At 47.2% G+C, this 22,323-nt stretch overlaps 1 protein-coding gene across 4 annotated transcripts in view; it reads right to left on the bottom strand.

Moving 5' to 3' along the window:
- Window positions 1-22,323, bottom strand: part of DOCK6 (dedicator of cytokinesis 6) — a 111,300-nt gene that overhangs the window by 44,364 nt on the left and 44,613 nt on the right. For 2 of the 4 annotated variants that reach the window (XM_081176018.1, XM_081176019.1), the window contains exons 15-24: window positions 21,415-21,532; window positions 20,386-20,456; window positions 19,935-20,073; window positions 18,769-18,870; window positions 18,490-18,576; window positions 12,322-12,553; window positions 10,896-11,054; window positions 6,894-7,069; window positions 4,347-4,451; window positions 1,550-1,639 (exon numbers count right to left, since the gene is read on the bottom strand). In XM_081176018.1, the coding sequence (XP_081032144.1) occupies window positions 1,550-1,639; window positions 4,347-4,451; window positions 6,894-7,069; window positions 10,896-11,054; window positions 12,322-12,553; window positions 18,490-18,576; window positions 18,769-18,870; window positions 19,935-20,073; window positions 20,386-20,456; window positions 21,415-21,532 (1,279 nt within the window). The remainder of the gene's footprint in view (window positions 1-1,549; window positions 1,640-4,346; window positions 4,452-6,893; window positions 7,070-10,895; window positions 11,055-12,321; window positions 12,554-18,489; window positions 18,577-18,768; window positions 18,871-19,934; window positions 20,074-20,385; window positions 20,457-21,414; window positions 21,533-22,323) is intronic. The other 2 variants (XM_081176020.1, XM_081176021.1) reach the window with 2 other exon arrangements.

Here is a 22,323-nt window from a genome sequence, read left to right as displayed (position 1 = left end):
CCCCTTGCGGAAATTCAGGTCAACCATTGCAGGACTGAGTACAGAGTCACAGGCTGGTGCTTCTGGAGCTACCAGCTGCTTTCAAACCAGGGGAAGAGAGAGGGAGTAAAAATACAGCCCTCATCTGTACACCCTATTCTTCAACTCAGAATCTGTTTGATTGCCTGTCAAAAAAAAGTCACAGATCTTCAGAAGATGCTGTTAGGTTAGAAAAACAATAACTGACAAAGACTAGGAAATGGGCCAGGTTTTGGAATACAGGCCTAGTCTGAAAAACCACAGATCCCTAATGAGATTTCTGGGGAGTCATTCGTTCCCCAGTCAATTTACACAGATGGATGCTTCTTGGTGTAACTGACACCCACCCAACTCATCTCACTTAGATCACTGCCTCATCTGAGTCAGTGGCCAAGGAGCCAGAAGCCTTGTAGCATACATGCTATAAACACAGCCATTTAGCGACTGGTTGTGTTGTTCACTCCAGGCTTCCTGCATGCAGAATGGGAATGAGGGGAGCACACACAAAACTGCTCTCGTGTCTAAACAGAGTTATCAGCATCCAACTATCCCTTGTAGTTCTCAAAGAACTATTATCTGGATACAACAGCACAGTCTGGACTCTGGACCAATCTGCATTCAGAACTCAACAGCCCAGACCCACTTCCTTCCTCTTGATTAGGTTGGTGTGTTTTCTAAAAAATTCCATATAATGTTAAATATGTTATCAGTGAAATAGCAAAAGCTGAAGTGGCCAAGAGTCTCAAGTTGTCCTCCCTCCCAATGAGCTCCAGCCAGGAGCAGCTCCCATCTAGGGCTGCCTAAAAGCAAGAAGCAAGTCTACATGTTTATTCCTGGCAGACACATTGAATGTCTTCCATAGACATGGGAGGAAGGTTCAGGTGAGTTGTGTATTATGAACAGAAGCCTCGGAGCAGCAGCTCTGCGAGAAAAAGCCAAAAAGGTGGCAAATAACACTGAAGGAAAGAAAGTAGAAATGGAAGTATGAGAGCAAGCGGAACAGCATTCAGAGGAGGGTGGGATTTTTATCATGACTAAATTGGTTTAGTCCCCAAAATCAGCAGGGCCTGAATTTCTTCATGGCAGAAACCAACCACAGATACATGATCTCCACCCAAAGGGCTTACCCAAGGCAATGCCACATCGCAGAGCTGCCTGCGCTTCTGTCGCCTATTCAGAGCACATAACATTGTTACACATTCACAACAACTAGCGCCACTTGCTTCTAAACCAAATACTTATACTCAGTGCTTTTTTCTGGGGGGATGCATGCCCCTAAACATTTTGCGAATCTAAGTTTGGCCTCACTGAGGGGCAGTATTTCAATATGAATAGAAAAATGAGAGTACCCCTAAACATTTTTTTTGGGGGGGGGGAAGCACTGCTTATACTAGATGGATTCGATGCATGTCTACTTGGAAGGAAGTTCCACTTAAATCCATGCAACTTACTCCCAAGGGTGCATAGGATCCTAGTCTTAAGTTTGTCTTCCAGGGCGACATTTCTGGGGTGCTTCCCAGTCTCTCTCTACCTTTTTGGTTGTTGATCTCATCGGGGTGGCCGGAGGAAAAGTGGAGTTCTCAAGATAGGAGGAGATACGATTAGGTGCTCGCTCCGCAGCCTGTGAGATGAGCAGAAGCAAGAGAGACAAGAAGAGGACACAGTGGTGGTGAAGAGGTATTACTCAGGATGGAAGGAGGAGCGAGGTGATGGTTTGCAGGAAAAGTGACCGGCTTCCTTACTGAGAGGAAGTAGCTCAGAATTTGAAAGCAAACCACAATTTGGAAGGAAGCAGGAGTCTAGAATGGATTTGCAAGGTCACCAAACTCAGGGCTGCTCAACCTAGATCAGATAGGCCAACCCAAAGCTTATATGCCTCCACTCCTGCCTGCCTCTCTAGTGGTGCACTGCTGTCCAGTTCAGTAGATTAGAAGGCAAACGTACAGCAAAGGTATGGAGAGCGCTTGCTTATAGCCATAGGATGCGCTCTCATCATAGCAGCTATTTTTTTAAAAGCAAGTGTAACTATCAGCAGTTAGGCAAGACCGGTACCTGCAGTCCACAAAGCTGCCATTAGATGGCACTGTTGCAGAGTGAAAGGCAATTGCCCAATTTAGAGAGCTCTGATAAGGAAAATACAGTGATACCTTGGTTTACAACTATAATCCATTCCGGAGGTCCGGTTGTATCCCAAGGCGTGCTTTCGTCAATGGGGCCTCCAATAAAAAAAAAAGGGTTGCAATCCAAAAACAACAACAAAACAGGGTTGTAATCTAAAAAAAGGGACACACACTTCAGGGTTTGACATGGTTGTAATCCAAAACGGTTGCAAACCAAGGTACCACTGTACCTAACACATCCTGTACTGAGAATGATACATAAAATCACATGAGTTATGGCTTTTTCCCAATAATATTCACTGACTGCCAAGGGTAGGGTAGGGTAGGGTAGGATAGGATAGAATAGGATAGGTGGGGGAGACACATCTTTCCCATGTAACAGGAGCGTCCAACATCCAGCGCACATTAACAATTTACAGAGAAGCATAATACTGGCCATATGTTTGCTGCGCATGGTGGAGGAAGCAGCTGTGCAAGCCAAGAAACTGCCTAATTTCACTGCGCAGAAGGACTTCGGAAGGTGGGTATTATATGGATGCAGAGAGAACCTTGGAAACCTTGAACATCACATATGCTTAGGCTGCAAGCTCAAAAAAGCCAGGGAGCAAATAATCCACACTACTGTTTCCTTAAAATAAAGAGACACTTAAAAATTTTATCTATCACATTTTTGCTTGTCTTTCCTCAGGGATTTCCAGGCAGCATACATGGGGTTAACCCCTATTCATTCTCATGCATCATCCTGTGGCACGTTAGGTTGTGAGGTGGAGACTGGTTCAAGGATATCCTGGAAACTTTATAATTGCTGGCAGGGTATATTTTTAACTGAAATCCCCTTAGTCCAACTTCCACAATCTCTGCACTTCACCACAACAGCTCCTCCCACTCTCCCTTCCCCACAGCGCTTTGAAGTGTGGCCCCTGGCAAGCAGCAGTTCCTGCGTCAATAGTTTAGTCGCTGCTTTGGCCCAAATTAGACCTGCAAACCAAGCCAGTCGTTCCTCTGCATGGGTGATCCACCTGCCGTCTTCCCCTGCCCCTTCTGCCTTCCAGGCAGGGTTACCAAATGTCAAGTGCAAAGAATCCTGCCAACTGTGATCCATCATGGAAGGGAAACCGAAGCCTGAAGAGAATGCAGGTGGCATTTATAAAATAATCCATAAAGGAGATTTCACGACAGCCCTAACCCAGGAAGAAGCAGAGGAGGTGAGGTGCTGCCCAGTCTCCTAACTGCACCCTGGGTGTCAGACAGCATTATATCTGAGCTGCTTTCGAACGCTCTTCCAAACTGCTTTCAGCGAGCACAAAAGGGTCAGTTGCGTGAGGAAAATAAATAAAACCTTGCACAGACCTTTGCAAACAAACCTCTCCCCTGACATTACCAAACCTCAGATGACGGAAGGCTACCGATATCAAAACTATGCTTCCCGTGTCAGGCAGTGCAACCTTCATTGTACCACCTCATAACGCTGGGACTACGCCTCTAAAACCTAAGGCTGCCTTGGGCTCTTTTGGGAGGAAGGGTGGAATATAAAGAGAATAAATAACAATTAATATTAATAACAATCAGTGCTTTGGAGTAGAAAATGAAGCGCCAGTACTCCTATTTCGATCAAAGTGTCGTGGGTACCAGCACAAAATGGCTGCCATGGGGACAGAGAGACAGAGAGCTGGAGGTGAGTTCTGTCACAAAAAGGCACGAATAATAATACAGTCAAACCTTGGTTATCGAACGTAATCCGTTCTGGAAGCCTGTTCGGCTTCCAAGATGTTCGATAACCGAGGCGTGGCTTCCGATTGGCTGCAAGAGCTTCCTGCACTCAAGCGGAAGCCGTGGCGGATGTTCGACTTCCGAAAAATGTTCTACTTCCGTGTTTTCGGCGTTCGGGAGCCAAAATGTTCCAAAACAGAGGCGTTCGGGAACCGAGGTTTGACTGTGATGCCATTCTTTTGGAGTGGCAAAGTAGAAGCAGATGAAATTTCAAAGGTTAGTCCAAGAAGGCAGCTTTCATTTTCATTTTTTCATGAAAAACATGTCCCCTGATGCCTGTTGTGGTGCTCAACAGCCCCCCCAACTCGAGCCTTCTGGGAAAACATTACTCTTTACCCCAACACAGGCATTAATGGAAGGCACACCCTGGTGAGCAAGTCAAGGAGAGGAGCAAGGGGTCGGAGAGCCAAGGGGAGGGGAGGGGAAAGGCAAAGGCACCTGCTTCAGATCCATGCTGGAGTTCGGATGATTCCTACGAAGCACAGACTTTGGGCCTCCGGGGGCATATGCTGAGTTGACCCAGGAGTGAGAGCGGTCAATCCCCTAGGTAGCGTGCAAGAGAAGAGCAGGAAAGGAAAAACAATCAGAACCAAGAAACCAAGGGTAAAGAGCCACAACCATTGCTGCTGTGATCGCAGAGAAGCAGAAGGAGGAGGAGGAGCCTTAGTTAAACCAGGGCCTGCAATTTCCATGCAAGTGACCAAAAGGAACGCACACAAAGCATCATAATGCATTAGAAGCCCAGGTTTTCCATTGCCACAAAGCCCATTGACTTGGGGGGTTGTGTGCCATATGTTTTATGGTCACAGAATGCACCTGAGTGGGACACCAGTTTGTAGGGAAGACAGGGAAGCAGGACAAATAATAGGGGAGGACATGGCATGAATCACCTGTAAGGGTCTATTCCTGGGGTTCCCAACGTGGGGCGCATGCCCCACAGGACAGCAATTTGATTTTTGGGGGGGGGGCAATTCAAAAATGAGTTATTAACAGTGGTTTTTTTGCATTTCTTATGGTTCTAGGGGCCTCAGATACAGTATATAAATATATATTGTGACATACACATTTTTAAAATTAAAATAAAATTATATGTCGGGGGGCATCAGGATTTTAGAGATGCTTAGGTGGGGCATGGCCCAAAAAAGGTTGATAACCACTGATCTATACTGTCTCCCACTCTGCTTTCCTCCAATTATGAACAGCAAGCACGCACGTGGAGGGGGTGATTCTGATCACAGCAGAAGCAAAGGGCTAAAGACCTCCACTCACTCACCCAGCCACCCAGCCACCTCATGCCATGGTCCCGATCCAGTTTGACCTCACCCCCACACTGGCTGTACTTTCCTTTGTAAAAATCTTGCATACCAGGGCTAACCAAGTAACAAAACACCACACATACTCTGCCCCTTGAAGAATTTTAATGGCAGTGATCACCCTCCAATGTTTCAAAACATTGAAAGTATTATTTCAGGCAATTGTTTTTCAGAGCAAAGAATTAGGATTAGTGGCAGGGTGGTACAAGTTGGTGCTGGGCCCAGGAGGGTGGCGCTTGGGCACTCATGGCAAATGACTGCAATGACTACTGGACTCCTATTTATGTGATTATTAAAATGCCAGATGTATACAGATAGCTTATTACCAGTGGGAAACCTCTGGCCCACAGGGATGATTAGGCCCATCCAGGCCTCCCCACTTGGCCCACGAGGCTGTTTCAGTCAAATCACCTTCACCTGCCCTACATCTCATGTCACCTCCACCTGAAGTCATAAACGACATCTGGCGTGAGGCAGACAAAGATGGGGTTTGCAAGCAACCACAAAGTCTTGCACCTGCAAACCACCTTTAGTTACTGGGGCTTGCAAATAAACGTGCCTTTGCCTGCGTGGTTTGATTTCAAACCATGTAGGGGGAAAAGGGGGGGTCACTTGACATCACTGTGCCATCCGGTGACTGACACATAAGCTGCCCCACTCCTCTATCAAACCTGGTCCATGGAGGGTGGGGGGAGATAAGGCTCTGATCCAAGGGATGGATCCAGCTTCACATCCTTGAGGTATATGATGCTCTCGGACAACTTTGGAACTCCCTCCCTGGAGAAGCTAGACTGGCTTCCTCCTTGTCCTTCTGCCAACAGGTAAAGACTTTCTTATTCCAAGAGGCTTTTGGGAACTGACTGCTTTTGATGAAAGGGCCGGTGCTGTGGTGTTTTTATTGCAACTCTCTGTATGATCTTTTATACCTATATATAGTTTTAATTCTATCATTTTTGTAATGATTGGGCTTTTTCTTCTTCTATGTTTTTAGCTGTTCCTATTCTATCTGTATTCTGCCAACCTAGCAGTTCGAAAGCACATCAAAGTGCAAGTAGATAAATAGGTACCACTCCAGCGGGAAGGTAAACGGCGTTTCCATGCACAGCTCTGGTTTGCCAGAAGTGGCTTAGTCATGCTGGCCACATGACTCCGGCCTGGTGGAACGCCCTGTTTCTTGAGACCAGGGCCCTACGGGATCTGATCTCTTTCCGCAGGGCCTGTAAGACAAAGTTGTTCCACCTGGCCTTTGGCTCAGAATCAGTTTGATTCCCTCCCTTTTTCTTTTTCCTTTCTCCTCCTATGATGAGATTGCTCCCTAATTGTTTTAATATTGTATCTTAATCTTTTAAATTGTATTTTAATCAACTTTTTATTATTGGTTGTTAGCCGCCCTGAGCCCGGTCTTGGCTGGGGAGGGTGGGGTATAAATAAAAATTTATTATTATTATTATTATTATTATTATTATTATTATTATTATTATTACCCCAAAGCTGTACACTGGCTCCCTCGGCCAATAAAGCGAGTTGAGCGCTGCAACCCCAGAGTCGGCCACGACTGGACCTAATGGTCGGGGGTCCCTTTACCTTTACCTTTATTCTATCTGTAAGCCACCTTTAGCCCCCATCATGAGAAAATAAATTAACAACAACAAGAACCCTCAGCAGCGCTTACCTTGCTGCCAACAATCTTCTGAACCTCTTCATCTGGGGAGTTTGGTGTGGTGGTCAGGTCAGGGTTGCTGTTGCTGATGCTTTTGGAGCGAGAGAGATTCAGGCTGACAGGGCGCCCAGTTGTGCGGGACAAGGTGGCGTACTGGATGGGGCCACTGTGGGGTGGCATTCCAGTCTCTGTAAAACACAAACACACACAAACCACTAGGTTAAGTCAAAGGACAGGTGGGCATATTGGGGTGGGAAGAATGCTACTGAGGGACGACGCCTCCAGGAGTCACGAATAGGCCATCACTTCCCATGGCCATGAGAAGACAATGTGCTGCCACTGTGTCCCAATTTACCCTCCATTATTTTATCCATGGATGCCTCCTCTCTGCACCAGAATGGAGCATCTCAAGTGAAGAGTCCTTCTGGCTCAGCCAGAGGGCGTGATCTGGCCGGGACACACTTCTGCGCTCCAGAATTGCTTCCCCCATAGGATCTGGGATACCTTCTTTTCAATCTTTGTTTTTCCTCCATGTTCTGGTGGAATGGCCATGTTTTGTTGTTGGTGCATCTTCCTAAGCTGTAGTACTTTCTGTCCTCAACCCCCTAATATCCCTATGGAGGTTTAAGGCTCTACAAGTCCTGCCTTTCCTGGTGGGTACAGTCAGTTGCCCATAAATCAGGCATAGGCAAACTCCGGCCCACCAGACGTTTTGGAACTACAATTCCCATCATCCCTAGCTAACAGAACCAGTGGTCAGGGATGATGGGAATTGTAGTCTCAAAACATCTGGAGGGCTGGGGTTTGCCAACGCCTGCCATAAATGGATATCCTCCTCTCTCCAGCAGAGCAGAAGAAACCTTCACTGTCTTTCGGCAAGCCCTAATAATGTTTTCCACCCTTTTGGGGGGTAGATCATCACCCATATTTCTGAGTCTCTTTCCTCAAAAACAAGGGACGATCCTGCCTCTCTGCATACCAGAGACCACTGAAGAGCAAGTAGCTGTGTTTATGCCACTCCTTTTTCTGTAGGGCCACGAGTCTGGTTTCCCATCCCCACTGCCTTGTTCCTGGCACAGAGCTGCCATTGAACACCAAAGGCAGAATGTGGAAGAGGCACTGCTAGGATGAAAATGTGCAGGGAGTGTTTACACTGAGAAGAAACTCCAGGAGCCTGGTGAAGGAAGCTCAGAACATCGGTGGCTGTCCAGCTCCCTTGCTCTTTGGTGCCAGATCTAATCTGCGCTTTTAACTGCCAGGCATGGTGCCAGGAGAAGGGGAAAACAGAAATCCCCAACCCTTGCAGCCAGAAAAGCTAGAGGATGAGGAAGTCTTGAGATTTTTCTATTTTTGTCCCCCAAGAGACTTTTGATAGTACTGCAGTCCATGGAGGACAAACACCGAATGATCCCCCTCCCCTGGCCCCTTGGGAGTCTGGGTTTTCCAGTACTGGGTGGAAGGAGCCAGCCCATAACTGGATGCTGTCTCCCTTCTGGGTGAGAAACATGCACAAGGGAGAATCTCAGTCCTCTCCAATGATGACAGAATTGAGATTAAGGAGGATGTGTTCACCACCCGTCACAGTGTGTTGGCTGAAGAGGAAGGGCTGCTAGCTGGGAAGAGGAACTGCCTTCAGTGCTCTGTGCAATGGCCTTCACATGTATGACCATGGATGTGGGGAAGGACCAAAGTCTCTCTTCCCCTCACCAGTGCAAGCCTGTTTCGAAGCAAGTGCACTTTACTTCACCAATTTAATATGTGCCACATCTTTCCCACCATCTCCTGCAAACCGCAACAAATAATCTCCCCTTATGCATCTCACTAAGAGTGTTACTATGACGTCATTTCACTATCAGAACTTCTTGATGGTGGCTGGGGATGGAAGGGAAGTGATTGGTCCTCTTTTTTCCAAGGGGGGGTGCTCTAAAAACCTCCTCCATCATATACATACATTCACTACCATGAATAAAGCTCATTCCTCTCACCCCACCCCTGTCAAGAATACAAAGAGAATGAAGATCTCATGATACTGTTAATATTGGCTGAGAGCGCAGGGTGAGAGAGTACCATATTTCACTGCATAATGGTCACATTTTTAATGCTGATTTTTCTTTTCAAAAAAAGCAGGGTGCAACTATTATGCGGTGGCGACCATTACGCAGTGAAATGCGGTAAATGCATAGCTTAGCTTAGGTCTCTAACCCAATCCTGCAAGCCCCGCACAGAGAAGCAGGAGGCTAGCTGCACAGGCCCTGTCTCAGGCAGTTACTGGGCACACCCACAGGTCCCAGCTGCCCGCCTCCAGGCAGGACCTTGCCGCTGTCGCATTTCTCCTCCATCGCTGGCTCTCGAGCCAGGCCTCCTCGGTTGCCACCGCATTTGCTCCCCGTGCAAAACTGCCTCATCCTCCACAGGCTGAGGGCTGACTCGGCCAACAGGCAAGTCCTACAGGCAAGCCTGGGCCTGCAGCGGAACAGGAAGAGGCTGGGAAACAGCTGTGCCAAGAGCTATTCCATTTACAAAAGCGGGGAAATGCCGTTGAGCAAAACAAAACACTTCAGAGCAAAACAAAATGTCCGACTGACACCCCTGCGACTATTATGCGGGGAATGCTCTGGAGACTGATTTTAGGGTCCAAAAAAGGGGTGTGTGTGACTATTACATGGGGGCAGGGAGAGAGCTGATGTGCATTGAGACTAGTAGGGTTGGAGGTCAACAGTAAGTGGAGTCAATGATGGGTGAAGACAACTAACTCCAAGCCTCCATCCTGCTCCCTATTGAGCCCTGCAAAGGAGGCACTGAAACGAAGGAGGAAGAAGCTGAGAGCCAGCTGGTTGTAAGTTGGGGGTTGGCTGGGGGAAGAAATGAGGGCAGCACCCCATTTGCCCTAATGGACTAGCTTCCAGTAGCCACTAAGCCAGGGGTCGGCAAACTACGGTCCCTGGGCCAGATCAGGCCCATCTGGGTCCTGGGTCTGGCCCACACCGCGAAGCCGGAACCTGTTGCAAAGCCGAGACTCCCGGCAATGGCAGCGGGAGGAAAAGGCCAAGCGGCGGCAGCTCTGCCACTCAAATGCCGTGCCTGGTTTACCTCAGCGGCATTTGATTGGCAGAGACATCCCTGTGCCGCGCTGAGGTAAACCAGGCACGCCTTTTGATTGGCAGAGCCGCCGCTGCTCAGCCTCTTCCTCCAGCCAACGCCACCCTGGTGCTCCTGTGGGCCAGAGAGCAGAGTGGACGAGCTTCCTCTGCCTATTCACAAGAAGCAGCAGCAGTGGTGGTGGTGGTGGAGGCAGCCCTTGGGAAGGTAAACACAGTGGCTGGGGCTGGGGAGTGGGGAGGACTACTTGCCCCCTTCACCTCTTCTTCCAGCCTCCCCCATGCCGCTTCTCCGGCCCACCACAAGGTCTGAGGGACAGTGGACCGGCCCACTACTAAAAAAATTTGCCGACCCCTGCACTAAGCACATCAGCTTGAGCTTCTCATGCTCCATTTTGGGCTATGCACTCTGTCCCTAAAAGCTACTAGTCTACTGCTATGACTCATCCGCTTCAATTAGCCTTAAATTATTCAGAAGTCCCATCTGTCCCACGTATGACCTTTCCTGGGAGGAAACTCATGGAGCCAAGTTAGGCACCTCCCTGAACATGCCCATCTATCCCTTAGGGGCAGGCAACCTGCTGACTAATTTCATGGAGATAGAGGGAGGAGGAGAATAAGTGGAAGGAAAGAGATGGCAGACAGAGAAGGAAGGAGCACTGCTCATTTTTGCCTCTCGACTCCAAGACTGCAAACATCTCACAGTGTCCGCTGGGTGCCGATTAAATCAGGCCGCTGTTTCCCTTGAGAGAGAAACACACTGCTATCAGCAGAAGGAGCTGGGCATCTCTCATAGCTGTGGAGCGCCTGGGTTGCAGACCAGGGAAAATGGCACCCAGGGCAACATGAATGACAGCCAGGCACTTGCTCCTCCCTCCTCCTCCACACACACGGAACTAAACACTCTGTGCTATACCTGGTAAGCCTGGCTCTGCCACAGGCAGACGGAAAACGTAGAAGATGTAAGAGGCCAGCAGATGGTTGTGGCCATGCTGGTCCTGGCTGCTGTCCAGGTTCTTGTGGATCTGGTTCACCATCACGGCAATGGCTTCAAAGGCAGCACGGCCCAGGTTCACTGAGAAAATGGGGAGATGTGTGGACTTGTGTTAATGACCAAAAAGTGGCGCAAAACACCAAACACTGGAACAGAAAGGGCAAGCAAAGGTTAGATGGTTTTCAGCAAACAAGAAGGATAAAGGCTGCTTGATCTTGGGAATTCATAGCATGTTAGGGCGTGCATAAATTTGGAAAAAAGGAGCAAATGCGGGCTTTTTTATTGCCCAGTTTGCAAGGTCTACCACTTGTCGGTCTTCCTCCCCATCTTTAGTTCCTCGGACAACAAATGCACAGGCTGCTGAAAACTAAAAACCAAAAGAAAACACTTCCCTACGTTTAACCTGGGAAGAAGGTTGACCTTGTGCCAAAAATGTAGTGAATGTGTTTCCAAAAAATAATGTTTTCCTTCTGAAATCCTTACATAGAAAGATGCAGCTGTAGCTAGAATTAGGTGCAGAAGAATACAGATACAAATGGGACTTTGGTCTTCTTTATTGCTGCATGCTGTACTTTAGAAGAAGAAAGGCACATCATAAATCTTTCTTGCTCACTGCTTCCAACACCTGCTTTAAAGCATGATGTGGGGTGGGGTGGGAAACATCAGGAGGGGCTCTTGACCCTGAAAGAAAAGACCTCTCCCCTTCCCATGAGTTCTCAGTTTTTGGCAGAGGACTTGGGTGAGGGGGAAACAACAAAACACATTGTCTCTAGCAAAAGGCAGATCTTTCAGAGAAGTGAATTTAATTGTGACAGCAACATTGGCAATCACGTAAATGAAAAAGTAATAAGCAACTATCTGTAGATGAATGGTTAAAACAACTGTGATACTGAAATGCCCCAAACATAACAGCCCTCCACTTTTATATTAAGAAAGGAGTTTTGTTCAAAAGTAGTCTCTTTTTTTCCTGGGGAACCCCACTCAAATTTAACCAACTGAATGGTGCACTCTTATATTTATGACTTGTTTTATGTGTATTTCTTTTATATTCGACTCTTCCCAACCTGCGAGCTGACCCATTTTAACACACATCCTTCTACTTCCAGAGTTATAAAGCCAGGATTCTATCACAACCCATGTTTCCCTTACCCTATCCTTGGAGTGAGTGATGCCAGTATGGAAAACCCTGCCTCTTACCATAAGACTGTGCAAAATGTGAGAATGCTTCAATTTCAGGTTTTGAAGACCCTTTGTGAAGCATCCCAGATGATCAACCAAAGAACTCAATATAGCCCAGACAATGGTAACCATGGGATAGGGAGTGGAATAGGAGAAGCACAGCACTCACCAATCTGCCCTGCGATAACAGGTGGGTACACAATGAGTTGGATGAGCTTGTTGAGAATCTGGTGGCTAAAGACAACCAGGGACTCCAAGCTAGCCACCCGTAGGTTGCCCACACTGGATTTCAGCTCAGAATCCATGTTGTTTTCTGTGAGGATTACGTCTTTTAGGCGGAAGGGGAAAGTGTATTCTTCCAGCACATGGATCAAGGTGAAGAACTTGTCCAGAAATGGGTCCTGCCAGGATAAAGGATAAGAAAACTATGGTGTAACTCAAAGTTCAAAGCATCTCTTAAATGTGGAGTGTCCTTTATTCATTTCAACATCAACGAAAGAACAGATATGGGCTATCTCAAGAATCCTTTGTATGTCTTTGATAATTTCTCTTTGAAAGATTAAGGACTGCCAAGTTGAACCAAACTGATGTTCAGTCCAGCTCAGTATCCTAAACCCCAGAGAGGTAAATGGCTCAGATGTATGTTCTCCCAACATGCATTGTTTTGATGAAGTAATCAAGAAAACCCCATTTCTCTCTCTGAGATGCTCCTTGATTTTTCCAAACTGAAAAATAAGGCAGCTGTTTTTGGACTTCTAAAAAAACATTGCAAACAGCTTTCCACAAGCATGATGCTAGAAAGTGAGCTAGCATCAGGCTTTAATTTAGTTCAAAGCTTGGAGACAGGACAGTTGATGCAGGAGCAAAAATCCCAGCTGGCATGCAAGAAAAAGGCTCAACTGAGTCAATCAATCAATTTCTTTATTCGACCGATAGTCAGAATTAAAACATTACACAATAATTATAAACTATAACATCATAGGAGATACATAGGTAAGGTAGGGCCACAGAAATAGACCTCTCACAGATAACCCACATCAAAGCATTCAGTTATACGTTTCCGACGCTTGAGTGCCAGGAAAAGAAATTTAGCCACTGACAAGGTTGTTTTCCCAGAAGACTTATTTAGCAGATATGCTGTCTGGATTCCTCTTTGTCGGGAACTGAGCTGGGGTAAGTATGGAGTTATAAGGTACTGTCTTAAATCGTTGTAGAAGGGACAGCTCAATAAAATGTGCTCTGTGGATTCTACCTCACCCAATGCACAGTGGCATAATCTCTGGTCATATGGAACTCCTCCATATCTTCCCTTCAGGACCGCCGAGTCAAGAACATTCAGCCTAGCCGCAGTAAATAGTCTGCGGTATTCCACGTAGTGGATATCCGCCAGGTAGCGAGCTGGGGCAGCCCGATACAACTGCTCCCCCAGAAACAACCCAGGTTTCACACGGGCTATGTCCTCCTGTCTGGCAATATCCCTTAATCTTTGCGCGATCACCGCCTTTGCGTGGCTATACGTCATGGACTCTATATAAAGGGAGGACAACCCACACTTCTGCACTTCCTCCACTATCTCCCCTTCCCATGGAGATTTAAAGTTATCCCTCAGAATCAAGGGGGCCAAACCCACCGGTCTGAAACAGAGCTTAAGCCATAGCCATAGCTTCGCTTTCAGGGCCACATACCTAAAGGCTTGGCAACCGGTTTCCAATCTCATGATCGCGCCTGCCACGGAGGGGGGGATCCTGAGTATGGCCCTGAGGAATTGGGTTTGGATAGATTCCAATTTTTCAAAATCCCTACGTGAGCCCAAGGCAATGCCCACCAGCAGAAGAGGGAGGACTTTCATTTTAAAGAGACGTAAGGCAACATTGACAGTCTGTGCCTGTTTCTTGGAGTACAGGGTTCTAATCGCCAGGGCTGCTTTGTATGCGTTCGAGGCTATGTATTCTCTGTGCGCCAGGAAGGACCTATTTGATCTTACAACCTGACCCAGGTATTTGAAGCAACTGACCTGCTCTAAAGGAATACCATTAATTGACCATAAATTAGGTTTCGGTCGAGCAGCAAAGACCATTATTTTGGTCTTGGCATAATTTAATTGGAGCTCGTGTTGGGTCTCATATTCATGAAGAGCTCGAAGCATCCTCCTTAATCCGATGGGGGAGGTAGCTAATAGGGCGGCATCGTCCGCATACAGTAGGACATTTAAGGCTCGTCCTGCCAGTTTTGGTGGATGGAAATCAGCATTTGCCATATGCACCACTAGCGAATTAATATAGAAGTTAAACAGAGCAGGGGCAAGCAAACAGCCCTGTCTTACCCCCCTAGTGGTGGCAACCGGATTGGAGACTAGCCCCTTACTATCTATCCTAATCCTCAAGAGGGTATTTGTATGCAAATTAATAATCAGCAAGAGAAGGCGGCGGTCGATAGATGTCGCTGCCAATTTTGTCCATAGCTGGTTCCTGGGAATTAGATCAAAGGCCTGCTTAAAGTCTATAAAGGCGACGTGGAGGGCTTTTAGGCCATTGCCAGCGTACTTGGTGGCCAAGTGATTTAGGATTAAGATTTGGTCTGTTGTTGATCTTCCGGGGCGGAAACCCGCCTGCTCCTCTGCGATGATATTGTTGCTTTCCATCCAGGTCGTTAATTTGTTAAGTAGAAATCTTGAATAGATCTTCCCAATAACATTTAGCAGGCTAATTGGTCTAAAATTGGCTGGGTCTGTGCGCGGCCCTTTCTTGTGAATTAACACAATCAGTGCAGAGTTCCAGCTTGGAGGAAATTGTGCTGTTTTGTTTATATAAGTAAAAAGAGCTGCTAGAGGTGGACACCACCAATCCTTATTGGCTTTAATAACATCTATGGAAATAAGATCGTCTCCGGGTGCCTTGCCCGCCTCAAATTGGCCTATAAGTGTTTCCACTTCAGAGCAGGTAACAGGATCCCACTCTGGCAAGGGGGCCAAATCTAACCTTCCTCCGCTGGGTGCGTGAGCTGCATATAAATCGGAGAAGAAGCTTTCCCAGGTGTCAGCTGAAATTTGAGGTTCTATCCTTGACAACGGTCTACCCAGGTATTTGGAAATTTGGTGCCAAAAGGAGGAGGGATTTCTATTTTCTGCAGCTTTTAGAAGGTTCTTCCAATCATTTCTTTCTGCCGCAAGCTTCTTTTCCTTTAATAGTGCTTTATACCTTCTCTTGAGGTTCATAAGGTGACTGCTAGGTGCGGGGTCATTTGATGCCCTATATGCCAAGAATTCGTTATATAGGTTGTTCTTGAAGAGTCTACATTCCTCGTCAAACCACTTTTTATGAGAGAAATGGTTACTATTCATTACCGGGGTCTTAGCCAACGAAGGTTTTAGCAGTTCTACTAAATTGTCATATATTGGCAGTGGCTCAACTGCCTGGATAAGGGAGTCCCTTGTCTCTTGCAGTTGGTCAGACCAAAGGAGTTCATTTATCCGTTGAGCCATATTGTCGGTCCATTTTAGGGCAGTGGGCCTCATCTGAAGCTGGTTATTTGTAATAGGCACACAGGAATAGGTAGCCAATTCTCCATCCAGGGTCAGAGAAAGTTCTAATGGAAAATGGTCACTTTCCAGCCTCGTTACCACCCTAAAGTTGGAAATTTTGGGAATTAGGTCTACTGATGTCCAAATAAAGTCTATGGTAGAGGCTCGGGAGCCTGACCAGAAAGTAAATTCGGCAGGGTAATCAGAACTGAGAGCTCCGTTTAAAAGGTGAAAATTAAGAGCCATCAAGGTTTGTCTACATTTAAAACCTGCATATGTAGCAACACTGTCTTTAAAATTCCTAGGTAAAAGGTCTGAGGTTAAAATGGGTAGTGAGGGATATTTATTATACTTAGCAAATAATGATTTATCAGAGTGAGACAATCGGCCATTGAAATCTCCTGCAACTAGGAAGGTGGCTTCAGGATATTTCTCTAGGAGAGTTTCAAGAGTCTGTTGAATTTCCCTCCATCTTTGGTCCACCAGGTTTTTCTTATAGATTGGGTGCAAATAAACATTAATCACCACAAACACTTCCTCCGCTGTTTGTAGCTTTACACCCAGCATGGATGACGACTGGATGTCGATTTGTTCCACCTGCAGGTTTAAGGCCAAAGAAACTAGGGTAGCCAACCCACCTTGTGGTCTGCCAGATGATAGTAAATTCTGTTGTGCATTCAGGTAGAAGCCCTTATACCCTGATAGGGAGAAGCCCTCGCAAGCCCAGGTCTCTTGCAGCAAAAGAATATGACTGCCTTTTATGTAGGTGACAAAGGATGGATCCATCAGCTTAGGTTTAATGCCAGCTACATTCCAGGATAAGAAAGTAAGTAATCTCCTGGTCACCCCTTCGAGTCATGCTGGGCCTTGCGGAACCAGCACGGCAGAATCCACCTGGGAATGCACGCGGCGAGGGGGGACAATAGGCTGGAAGAAGGAAGTAATTGTAGCTTGCTTACCAGGCAATTTCCGAGCACCACTTACCGCAGCAGCAGCCATGGTTTGAGGCTTAATTATTGGTAGCTGCAGGGATGGATTCTGGTGCACAGGAGTATCACTTAACGACAGGTCCATAGACTCTACATTTAAAGTATGCTCTAAGATTGAGGGGGGTGGGCCTTTTGGATCTGCGGATGCTGTAGGGAACATGCAGTGTAAGGCAGGTGGAAGGCATCCTTTTCGGTTTGCCTCCAAAAGAGCATCCAGTCTTGCCACAGCTTCCGAGTTTGACCAGAGGGTTGTCAAATCTTCCACTGTATCCTGCCCGGGCTTGACATCCCGAGGCCGTGTACAGCCAGGTTGCAGATCAAAGGTCGTTAAAGCAGGTACCACTTGGGCTTGTGTAGACTGATCTACAATTGGTGAGGAATTCATCTTATTTACATGAGCATGATCTTCTGAGTTACGGAGACAGAGTAGCAACTCGTCCAATCTGTCTGTTATCTCTGTCCGCTCCAGTTTTGGCAATTGGGAGAAGGATAGAAGTAACTCACGCTCCGTAGAATTCTCCAGATGTATAGCCTTTGTCAGTGGAGGCAGGGGGGCGTCAATCCAGCTGATTAGATCTGCGGCCAGGGGAGTTGGGGTCGTGGCAATTGGCGGACCCTCAGACTTATCTGCTTTCTTTTTGAACAAGCAGTTTGGTAAGAGGGGGCAGATCTTGGTATTGGTAAAGACTCTTGTAGCAAGGATTCCATAGTTAATTAGAAGGCTTCTTGAGGACATAATAAGTGCAGGGAGCTTTTTGGTTTTAAAGGAGAGCAGCACTCTCTGCCTCTGAGGTCTGCTGCTAATATGATCAATATGCCTCAGGTCAATAGAGCTTGGGATTACCCTCAGAAGCTCCGCTAGGTGTCTCCTTATATCACTCTTATAATGCCAGTTTATTACCTTGCCTCTAAAGGGGCAAACCGTTAGGCAGATTTTGGTAGCTTGCAGCAGCAGTTTGTGAGGAGGTGCAGACTGTTGTTCCTTCTTATTTTGCTCACCTTGCTCACTTTTCTGATTGCCAGCAGCTTGAGGAATTATACAGGAGGTATGAGGTAAAACGGGTGCTCTGGGCATTTGTAAGGGCTTCATCTCAGGTGGTACATCAGGGGAACTGTCTTTACCTGTTAGGGATACAAGCGAGATAATCTTCTCCAAGGATCCTCGGATGTCTTTTATGTATTTAAAGATATAGTCCACTGTTCTAGCAACCAGGTCTAAAGTAGATGAGTGTTCAAATAGTATCTCATCAATGCAGCCCCCACGGGCTCCAGTGCAAACACTCGAGTGGATGCCAGCATCACCACCGCTTGAAGGTCTAGTAGGCAGGTCATCAAAAGGTTCCTTCACACTGGTTTCCCCGTCATTCATCTCCGCCAGCAGTGCGAAAGAGTTTGAAACCGGGACATTAAAAACATCCTTTGTACCTTCAGATTCGCTAATTTTTGATTGTTTAGCAAGAGGCAGGCATCTCAGTTCCTCTGTGTCGTCTATATCTCTGGAATCTCTGGTACGTTTCCCAGTTCCTCTCCCACAAGCAGGGCTGTATAGTTGCTTAGTCATTTCTCTCTTCATACAACCACCCCAGTTTCAAGGTTAATGGTTGTCTCCCCGATAGAAAAAGGCGTCCTCCTACTCACTAATTTAAAACTAAGACTAAAAACTAAAAACTAAAGTTAAAAGTTAAAAGGTTAAAAGGTTTCTATGCTCATTAAAACAATGTTAAAAGATAAATCAGGGAGCTCACACTCACGCTGACTAAGGGCTCAACTGAGTCTTGCTTCTACATTCCGTTCCTTGCAACATGAAAACCTCACCACCTCCTCTCACCTGAGTATGGACAGAAGACACTGCCAGCACCTCCACATTGAAGACCCCCTTGTGGTTATCCACCCATTTCATGCCAGGCAGCTGTACCTACAAAGAAGCAAAGGGGATAAAATATAATGCCACTAAAGGGCGTCTGCAAAGGACTGAGAGAAGAAGGAAAGCTGGAGATGAGAGGCAGCGAGGAAAAGAAGAAGAGAACATTCCTCATTTCAGCATGTAAGGAAAAGCCCTTCAAGGGACTCTCCTTTCCCCAGGCTACTTACAACAGCCGCTACTTACATCAGGGGTGAGTACCGAGTAGCTGGGAGGAGGCTTGTCAACAGACACAGGCAGGCAAAATTGTCCTGTTCTCAGCCGGCCATGTTGCATGAGGGGGATCCACTGGAGAGAGAGAGAAAAGGCCTGAGTGAGTCCTAGCAGGATGGTATGTCTTCCCTTGTCAGTCCTTCACCTGCCCCTCCCTGCCCACAGACTACTGAGCAGGGGACAGCAGCAAATCAAATACTGCCTGCTGAGAAGGAAGATTTGTTACTGTACCCCATCTTGTAAATCTTCAGTACTCAAGGTGGGTGGAAGGACAGGAATCCCACACAGGAGATGGATGGGCTCTCTCTGTGTCCAGGGCAGCTGTCTACCAGCTCCATCTGGTATGCAGGCTGAGACCCTACCTGCCCACAGGCTGTCTCACCAGAGTGATGCAGGTTCTGATTATCTGCCGCTTGGACTACTGCAATGTGCTCTACGTGGGGCTACCTTTGTAGGTGACCTGGAAACTACAATTAATCCAGAATGTGGCAGCAAGACTGGTGACTGGGAGTGGCCGCCAAGACCACATAACACCAGTCCTGAAAGACCTACATTGACTCCCAGTGCGTTTCCAAGCACAATTCAAAGTGTTGGTGCTGACCTTCAAAGCCCTAAACGACCTCAGCCCAGTATACCTGAAGGAGCGTCTCCACCCCCATCGTTCAACCTGGTCACTGACGGGAAACTCCAAGGGCCTTCTGGCAGTTTCCTCACTGCGAGGTTACAGAAAACCAGGCAGAGGGCCTCACTTGGTAGTGATGCCTGCCCTGTGGAACGCCCTCCCAGCAGATGTCAAGGGAATAAACAAGTATCTGACTTTTAGAAGACATCTGAAGGCAGCTCTGTTTAGAGAAGTTTTTAATGTTTGATGTTTTATCGTGTTTTTAATATTCTGGGAAACCCAGCCAGATGAGCAGTGTATAAATAATAAATTATTATTATTATTATTAGGAGGCCTTCCACAGTGTCAGGATATGGGTTCATCTAGCCCAGAGCCGCTTAAGTGGCAGTTGCTCTCCAAAGTCTTGAAGTTACCAGAAATCTTTTGCCACCGGAGACATGGGTTTTGAACAGAGGAGCTTCTGCACATGAGCTCGGTTTCTGAGCTACATAATGCCATGGGTTCTGAAAGCACTCACTGTGTAGCCAACTGGGGTCTCCAAAGGCGTATTTTGCTTCTGCTGACAGCTGATATGGTAAAAGGTAAAGAGCAGGTGGTGGTTGTCCGTCAGGTTGGCTGGGATCTTTAGCTTGAACTCCTCGTAAAACTCAGGGGACCTGCAGGATACAAGAGGGATGTCACAGTGGTCCACCAGGAGCCAGCATTGGCTAAGCCAGAGCCTCACCCACCCACAGGGGATCAACTGCTCTTGAATGCATCAGACAATTTCTAATTTCCTCGGGAAAGAAAACTGCCAGGAAGAAGATTGCACCGGAGAACAATGCTTATTTTTATGAGGCAGTTAGCTTGGGAGACCGCTGGTTCCTTATCCAGGGAGCTGTGCATCCTGATCAAAGCTGCAACTCTCCCCTCCCTGCCTCATTTGCAACAATTATCCCGTCCTGCCGCCATAGTTACTTAGGACTCACTTGTTATGGTATACAACAGCTGTGTAAGCTTCTTTTGCAAAGTCACTGCAACTCGATTTCCCAAAAATGACCTGGGGTTGTTAGGAAAGGCAGAAATAGACTTAGTCAGAGACAGGGAGGCTGAAGTCCAGCAGACCACAGGGAGGGAGCCTGAGGACGTGACGGTCAAAGGGGCACCTGGAAAGGCTATGCAATTTTCAATGTTTGCTTACAAAAAAAATTACCCAGTATGTCTCAACGCTTTTTGACATTGGCTAGAGACTCTCACCAATGCCACTGCCCTCTCCTTAATCCCCCTGAGAAACTAAAAGGGGTGGTGGCGACAGCAGCATCTGCCACCTGAACCAGGGAGGCTACAGAAGGAGTTACTTCGGTCATTGGCTAGAATTCAGCATGGAAGGTCACCAGCTGCCCACCCTTAGCATGAAAGCACTACCCCCAGAGGCTTAGATCTGCCACAGACGTGGCTATATTTTCCAATAGATGAGCACTAGGATCTTGACCCAAGAGGGTCTCACAAGAATGGGAACTGTGAATCTGCTTAGCAAAACTGTTCCCTCCAAACTATGTATAATTAAGAAGAGTTTGAATTTGATATCCCACTTTATCACTACCCGAAGGAGTCTCAAAACGGCTAACATTCTCCTTTCCCTTCCTCCCCCACAACAAACACTCTGTGAGGTGAGTGGGGCTGAGAGACTTCAGAGAAGTGTGACTGGCCCAAGGTCACCCAGCAGCTGCATGTGGAGGAGCGGAGACGCGAACTCGGTTCACCAGATTACAAGGACTACCGCTCTTAACCACTACACCACACTGGTGTAGTGTGAGAAATGGGAGAGTTCAAAATACAGAGAAGGACTGACTAGGAGACTAAACTTTTGGGCAAAATGGCATATTGGGCTCTATGTTTTCCTTTCTTATATTCAAATGGTCCCTTGCTCCCTCACAGCACAATCTAGATCTTTGCTCCAGAAGGCCAGTGGAGCTGCAAAAGTTGTAAGAAAGCCACAGGGATTTTGCCTCACTCACTGGCATGGCTTGGCCAGGGTCCTCTCCAGCCATGAACTGGAGCTTCACCGCGATGTTCCGCACTGAACCTTGCCGACTGCTGAAGTTCAGGCTTTGGGGGTAAACATACAGCAGGTTCCTGAAAGAGAAGGGGAATCTTTACAGTTCTGAGGGAGAGCAAATGTGTACATGGCAGAGAGACCCATAACTGATGTGATTGCCAGAACACCTTTTCCTTATCTGCAAAAGAAATCCATGTACACCTGCTGGGAATCAGTTGCACTCAAAGATTAAGGAACCACTTAGTAGGGATTTTCACAGGCTCTGCAGATAACTTAGAATTGTGTTCAGAGTTTCACCCCAGCAACAGCTCCTACTCCATTTCCTGCCCCTCTGGTCTCCCATTCCCCGCCCGCAGTTGGTCAGAGTTCCATATGCACAGAGCATGCTCAGTCCTCACTGAGCTGTCTTGGATCCTTTCTCCTCCCCGCCACCACCACTTAGTTTACTCCTAATTATTTTTGCATTTCTGCAACTTGTCTCATGTCTCCCTTTTGCGAACGAGCAGTGCCCTTTTGGCTACAGAATGATCCACATTCCGAGACCAGGTTTGCAATGAGAACATAGGATCCTGCGCAGTTCGTCATTGTGCAGAGAGAAAGTGTTTGCACGGAGCGGGGGATGAAATGGCAAGAGATGCGGCATAAAGGTAAAAGAGCAGGAGACCTTTGGAGCATCAAATCTTTGCATCACGCCAGTCCTTCATGCCACCCTCTCCAAGAGGCAGCGGATTACATCACGTTGCTCCATCCCACAGCCCAGCCAGGATAAACATAGCCAGCATTTGGACAGACATGCCACCTTCCCCTCCCTGCAACCCCCGCATAGCCTTTGCAACCCTTCAGAGGTGCCAGAATCCAAAGTCAGCCT

This window comes from Podarcis bocagei, assembly GCF_964188305.1.
Source record: "Podarcis bocagei genome assembly, chromosome: 17".
In the NCBI taxonomy this organism is placed as follows: Eukaryota; Metazoa; Chordata; class Lepidosauria; order Squamata; family Lacertidae; genus Podarcis; species Podarcis bocagei.
This window is presented reverse-complemented; position numbering and strand designations above follow the sequence as displayed.